The 7,255-nt window shown below is 61.9% G+C and overlaps 1 protein-coding gene across 1 annotated transcript; it reads left to right on the forward strand.

Moving 5' to 3' along the window:
- Window positions 1-1,376: 1,376 nt before the first annotated feature.
- On the forward strand, window positions 1,377-5,923 carry MNEG_9764 (hypothetical protein; the record flags this gene model as incomplete). Its single annotated transcript, XM_014041763.1, has 12 exons — window positions 1,377-1,630; window positions 1,900-2,034; window positions 2,338-2,482; window positions 2,862-3,016; window positions 3,257-3,479; window positions 3,649-3,771; window positions 3,979-4,053; window positions 4,234-4,428; window positions 4,653-4,701; window positions 4,941-5,088; window positions 5,310-5,351; window positions 5,551-5,923. 12 exons carry the CDS (start codon window positions 1,377-1,379, stop codon window positions 5,921-5,923), a joined length of 1,917 nt encoding a protein of 638 aa, XP_013897217.1.
- Between the last annotated feature and the right edge of the window lie 1,332 nt (window positions 5,924-7,255).

Raw genomic sequence — 7,255 nt, forward strand, 5'->3', positions numbered from 1 at the left:
CGCCATCCCCGCCGCCGCCACCTCCGCCGTCCCCGTCACCAGCGCCCGTGGCGTCGCCGTCCCCGTCACCAGCGCCCGTGGCGTCGCCGTCCCCGTCACCAGCGCCTGTGGCATCTCCCTCCCCATCACCAGCGCCTGTGGCATCTCCCTCCCCATCACCAGCGTCACCAGCGCCTGTGGCATCACCATCCCCTGCCACAGCATCACCGGAGCCAGTGACGTCACCGTCCCCGTCGCCATCATCACCGGAGCCAGTGACATCACCGTCCCCGTCACCAGCACCCGTGGCGTCCCCCTCCCCGTCACCAGAACCCGTGGCGTCCCCCTCCCCGCCATCAGAACCCGTGGCGTCTCCCTCCCCGTCACCAGAACCCGTGGCATCTCCCTCCCCGTCACCTGCGTCACCAGTGCCTGTGGCATCACCGTCTCCTGCCCCAGCATCACCGGAACCAGTGGCGTCTCCCTCCCCATCCCCATCGTCACCAGAACCTGTCGTATCTCCTTCCCCATCCCCATCATCACCACTGCCCCCAAGCCCTGTTCCGCCACGTCCAGATACAATCTACATTGACCACAAAATCCTCGTCCTTACGATCCCGGGTGAGCTGTTGCCTGATGACTGACCCATCAGGTTGTGGCGATACGCTCAGTCTGTATTTCGTGTGCATGCCGGTGGACGCCTGGGCGGCAAGACTTGTACACGCTTGGCGTCGCTGCTTCAAAGCCACAAGCGCGCTCGGGTCGCGTTGACAGCACGCATATCATGCCAGCAGCGGTGGGGGCCAATGCGCGGCTTTGCGGGGCAACGAATGTGCGGCTGCTTATGTCAGGGCACACCAGCTTTGACTGCGGCACGGGTGCGGCAGGCTGCTGCGTTTTGCCTCTTACCCATGCCCCGCCCCCCGACCACAAACTCACCATGACCCATGCACTCTGCTTTGCACATTCCCTCGCCTCGGCGCTCCTGGCTGGCTCCGCCCGAGAACAGGCTTTGGAGAGATTGACTTCCTTGAGGCTGTTTTCAAGGGCTACGGCGTGCCATACGATGTCGTGCGCTGGGACGAGGCTAATGTGGCCCCCCCAAAGCCAGACCTGACCGCCCTCCTGTGGAACCCTGACGGCTCTGCCAGATACTCGTCCTACGTCATGTGAGGGCGCAGCAACGGCGATACACGCTCATTAATGGTTTTTCGTTCGGGACTATTGGCTGCATGTTCACGGCCCCCTCAAGCCTGTTGACCCATCCCCTCCACCTCCTCAGCAAAGGAACATCCCCTCTGGTGCGGCTGGGCACGACTCATCCCTCAGTCAATCGCCAACACCCTCAATTCCAGGCTGTCTCTTGACTGCCGAGATGCGTCCATCACGCTCCCCAAATGCACAGGTTCCCGCACCTAGAGGAGTCCAGCCTGATGACCAAGGCTGAAATCGACATCCTCTGGGACTTTGCGCGCCGCACCGGCGCGCGCAGCCTGCACGTGAACATCTGGCTGGGCACCGTCGGCTACGGCGCCTTTGGGCCCTGCGCCGCCGACGAGGGCTCTGCCTTTTCATTCACGGCGGCGACGCCAGTGGGCGTGTCGGGCATCAACCTGGGGAGTGCCAAGCTCAACTATGCGGGCATCTACAGGTGAGGGCGGGCCGCTCCGCAACGTTGCGTTAACGCTTCAGCACTGTCCGCCAGTGCTGCCTTGTATGATCGAGCTCCGACGTTTGACCGCACCCTACTGAGAATCATCACCAGGTTTGGTTTGGAGCAGATGCTCCTTGCGGGCGGCAGCTGGTCGCACAATTTGGAGCTATCACCCAGCTCTTGAAATGGTCCCACTCCCCAAACACGCACCCTCCCCTATGATCTGCTGTGACGGCGTACAGGTGCCCTGCTACCGGCTTCCCTAGCGGCCAATGCGCCCTCTACAATGTTCCCGCGATCAACGGCGTCGCGGGCACCTCGGGCAGCATCATCACCAACTGCTCGGTGCAGCCCATTGTCATCCAGGACTCAGACGGCGGCGTGGTGGCATCCCTGACAACGTAAGCACGCCTGCCTGCTGCTGGTTTGGCGACAAAGAACACTCACACACCAGTATCGAAACACACACACACACACACACACACACACACACACACACACACACACACACACACACACACACACACACACTTTTTGTACACCAGAGCTCTTTGCATGTTCTTTGCGTCGTGTTCCGCGGTTTTGGCATGAGTTGGCATCACAGCGTGCAGGGCAGCCCGGTGGCTGTGTGCACGCCGTGGCTCGCCCCACCCCCCTCCCCTGCAAGACTGCCCTGGACACCACACGCACCACCGCCCATGCAGGTATGAGGACGGCCGCGAGACGATGTCGTTTATGCACGGCTGCGCGGCATGGAGCTCATCGTGCCTGCTGCTCGGCCACATGGCGCTGGCCTGGCTGACTCAGAACATCATCCCTGGGGAGAGAACCGTCCTGCTGTCCGTCCAGGTGAGTGTTGCACACAGTCCGGGTCTGTGTTTGGAGGCAAGGGCGATGCATGCGTGCAAGTGGTGTCAAAGTCGCGTCGATGTAGCAAAAAGAAGGTCCGAACAAGGGGCAGGTGACAATTTCATCACACAACCTGGGCCGCCGCCACTTGGATCCTGCAACCATACCAGCCCTCACGACAAGTCCGTCTGTGAAACTACAACTCTGGACCCTGGGAGCCTTGGCTCCCACATATTTGTATAAGCCGGCTGCCACTTGCCTACAGCTCCAGTGCAACCTCCACCCGTCACATCCCAGCACGACCCATCTGTCTTCAGCCCCACGCCCACCACCCACCAACCCCCACTTGCCCACCCGCAATCCCCCACACCCCTATCAGACCGATGATGTCTTCCTGTCCACGTTCCAGGACGACACCAACGACTACTTCCGCACCAGCCCCGCAGACCTGAACGCGCACATCGCGTGGCAGGACAGCCTTAGGCCCCCAAACTCGATCCGCGGCATCCGGCTGCCCCCCGGCTCGTCCATCACGTGCGAAGGCTGCTGCATGCGGAGCTGATTGCTCACAACCCGCGGAACGGCATCGAGCTGTTGCAGCCGTCATCATCGCATGTCCATGCGACGTTGTGCATGTCCACTGTAGGCTGTCTTGCGTTGCGACCAACGCAACAGCGCTGCTGCTCTCGGCACACCGGTACCTCACCTGGCCCCGCCCTCCCCTTGATATCTGTTCACAACCTTGTCTATCCTCACCACGGTTGCCCCGCCCAGGATTGATTTCCCCTTCAACGGCAACGGCATCCTGGGGGCCACGGGCAAGGAGCTGGAGGTGGCGGACGGGTCCTGCAGCGCCTCGGACGAGTACGTCGACCTAGGCTGCTCCTGCTTCCTGCTGACGCGCGCGGCCTGCCCCATGTCCCAGCCAGAGTTCTGCAGGAACTGCACCAAGGACTGGGCCAAGCCGGCGGGCTTCGGCACAGACAAGTTTCCTAATGTGAGACCGCTGCGGTGCCCAGCAAATCTAGTGCTGGGGTGGTGGGCTATTGCTCTTGATACAAACAAGCTGATCCGCATGAGCCATGCACGTGTTTTCCAACTGTACACACGCACGTCAAAGACGAGAGCATACCTGCCTGTGCTGTGCCGCCCCCCCGAACTTGCAGCCGCTGCCAGCAAATTACAGCGCCGACAGCTGGCCTGCGCGGATCAGCCAGGACCCATTGGCAGCTGCCGTGCTGGCGGACGCTGGCGGAGTTGCGACCAAGTTCTTCTACAGCCACCACACCGTGAGAGAGCGATCTCTCTTTTCAGGATCACCGCCCCTCTGAAGTGTTGCGCAGCGCGCAGGGAAGCTGGCGCACCCCAAGCATTCCCCCGTGACGCCAAGCCTCGGTGCATGACGTGGCTTCACAACTGCGACACAAGCTATCACACAACTGGTTCACCCCTGCATGCACCAAAATCGACCTCCTGCCTGCACGCGCACCCCACAGTTCACGCACCAGATCCTGGACAACGCCACCCTGTACGACGCCAACCTGCAGCTCTCCCTCAACAAACAGATGGCGGTGAGTTTAGGACGTAGTCGATACACGCCAGCCCGCCCTTGCAAGCAAGCACACATCAACGCATCCCAGCGTCAGCCATGCCAACAGCTGGTAATGGCACGTGACTGATCGGGCCTCTCTGTTTAACCGTTCGGATCGTTACCACGCAACTACCCCTCACGCCCCCCCCCTCCCGGGCAGGACAAGCTGGGCCTGACTCCCAGGACCGCGGTGTTCAGCTCCCAGTGCATGGTCACGCCCGGCATCAGCGGCCTCGTCAACGGCGACGCGCTGCAGGGGCTGTGGCAGAACGGGTTGCAGTGCGCCACGGGCGACAACACGTGGGCGCACCTCAAGAACCCCGACAACGTCCACCAGATGCTCTACACGACGCAGGTACGTGTGCCATGGTCACAAGTCGGGCTGGCCTCTCTGGTGCTCCCTGTGAGGCGGCGGCGGCGGCCCCCTTAAGTTGCACTTTAAACTGCCGCGCGTCAGTGTGTCTGCAGGACTTCCTGAAGGGCCGTCTGTTGCATAGTATCAAATTGCTGCATGCCCCATGTTGTGCCCTCACGGACTGACAATTTGTCGCTCGTTCAATGCCTTGGCCCCTTCCGTAGGCTACCAATGGCTTTGCCAATTTTGCCATCTTGCCGCGCTGGGCTGCAGGTCCGTGAGGGGGGAGGTGGCATGGGGTCCAGCGCATGCTCCGCCCCACATGCGCTGTGTGTGTAAGGCATGGCTTAGCAGCTTTGGGCCTATTGTAATGATCACCCCCAGTGCACAAGGCGCCCCATGTTCTACTTTTACGTGTGCGTGCACCCCCCCCTAGTACACATGGGCACGCGCGCACACGCACGCACCCCCCCCCCCCCACACACACACACACGTGCACACACCCCTTGTAGAGATCTACTTCAATTGCAGCACCGTCGCCCAGAACGAGCGGCTGTACCACGCCATCTACCCCTTCATCGCCGACTACTCCATGGCCGCTATCCTCTCACGGGAGTCCAACCGCGTGCTGGCCAACCTCCTCGCCCTCCGCAAGGACCCGTGAGTCGACGAGAGCCCGCAGATGGCCGCCTTTGGGGGGGGCCTTGCTGAAGCAAAACACCTCGCATAGTTTTTGGCAAGCAAGGACTGCAAAGGCGGCTCCTCTTCAGGATACAAACACCACTGCAAGGGGCAATGAAGCTCAGACCTGTTCCTCGCACGGCAGTGTGAACTCCAAAGCCACCTCCTGCTTGATGCGATCCCACCGACCCACTCCGCAGGCACATGATGCACCAGGCCAACCTCAGGGTAGAGGCGGACGGGTGCGCAGGCCTGGAATGGACAACAGAGCGTGTGTTTCTGCATGCCTTGGGCTCTCTATCTCCTTGCTGTGTTGTTTGTGGTGGTGGAGAGACACATGCCCTGACAGATTGAAGCGAGTGCTGATCACACGCAAACCATGCACCTACACGCAACTCACCTTGCACGCGTGCGGCCGGCGTTCGTCCCCATGTTGTGCAGGATGAGCCTGGTGATGCGCTGGGTGGAGGCGGTCCTGAGGAAGCTGACCGCCTGCGTCACCTGGCCCGTCCAGTCCCTCAAGCTCGACGACCTGCAGCAGCAGTTCAAGCTCAGGGAGCAGCGCGACAACTGCAAGCTCGCCTACAGGCTGGCGGTATCCACGGCGACCAACAAGGTGACGGGCGTCGCCGTCACCAGCCAGCCGGGCGCGACGTCCGGGTGCAGCGCCCCGCTGACGGTCGGCGCCGGGGCCGCCGTGTCGGGCGGCGCCGTCGACGCGACCGATGCGGCCGCGCCGGTGTACCGGGTCGCTCTTGGTGCGGGGGGGACTGCAACTCTCGGCGCCAACCTTGACTGGAAGCCAACGCGGTGATTTTAGAAGCCGAGCCATTGTGAGCATTGCCGGCTGGGCACAACAGCCAATCAGCAGCCCAGGGCGCACTCTATTGCGCCGCCACGTGCGGTGGACGTGGATTGATCCTCTCTGGTTGCGGAGGGGCCCGGCAGACCAGGATATTTGTTGCCTGCCTCACGCCCGGCAACCAGCCATGGACCAGCCGTGGCTATGTTTGTGCTCACGGCACCCCCATTGGAGCCAACGGGCTCATCAATAAAGCCACACAGTGTGCCAGCAGGCCCACACGCATCGCCCACGTGAGTTGCAATCGGCAACATGTTGGGGCCCTGCGGCAATAGCGTGGCCTGCGCAGGGACACCAAGCGCTTCAGGGCCCAACCACTCACGCATCTGACACGCCGTCTTCAAGTCTTGCACGCGCCGTGCGAGATATGCCCTTGCTCCTGAATTGCGGCATGGCAGAACAAACACAATGTTGCAACCTGTTTTGGGAGGGGGGCATGTGTGGATGTTCTGGGTCCGGGGGATCAAGAACGCAGCCCAAGCGGCTTACTGTGGGTGTTGGGCGGGTGCAGCACAGCTGCCTATTTTCGCACTCTCCATCCCTGGACTGGTTTTGGCTTGCACCTCAATAACCAGTTCTCGACCCGTCCAAGTGCGCGGGAGAGACGCAGGCCTGGTGCACACACGCCATCAAGAGCAATTCTGCCCTGCCCGTACCCAGCTGGCCAGCAGCTCGTGCGAGTGGCGGTCTCTGTGCCTATGCATTGGCCTTAAATCCTGCCGTTGCGCAGCCGCGCTGGAGCTTTTGGCTCCCGTGGTTCTGTGTGGCGCCCTGGACAATGAGGTGGTCGCCTGGGTCTGCATCAGGGCTGGCCCCTGGACCCGCACAAGTGCGCTTCACTCTGCCAAATAAAGCTTACAAGTGCGCGCGTACGAGCGCAGGCCCCCTTTGTTAGGGTGGCTTGGCAGGCAGCTGTGCCACGTGCGTGCAAAGCCTTTGCTGAGCACGCATGGCCGGATGCGGCCAGCCCCGGTCGCACTAGGCCTGCACACACTTTCGGTCCAGGGTCATTGTTCGTTCCAAGGTGTGAACGAATTCCGCATACACGCGTTTCCTGCCATTGTCACGTTGCCTGTTGCCTTGTGAGTCGCTCATCACCCATCGGCTGATGATCGCGTAGCAGACGACGCATCGGCGGCCAGTGCGCAAACCAGGCCCGTCACGCTGTCGCAGCACGCTGTGTCGTTGGAGCCACGCGACAGGGGGCACTAGTGTTGTCTTTATCGAGTGTGCACACCCACTCGTTGAGGGCCGCCGCAGAAGATGACATGGCGCGCGCCCCCA

This window comes from Monoraphidium neglectum (genome assembly GCF_000611645.1).
Source record: "Monoraphidium neglectum strain SAG 48.87 unplaced genomic scaffold scaffold02055, whole genome shotgun sequence".
Classification (NCBI taxonomy): domain Eukaryota; kingdom Viridiplantae; phylum Chlorophyta; class Chlorophyceae; order Sphaeropleales; family Selenastraceae; genus Monoraphidium; species Monoraphidium neglectum.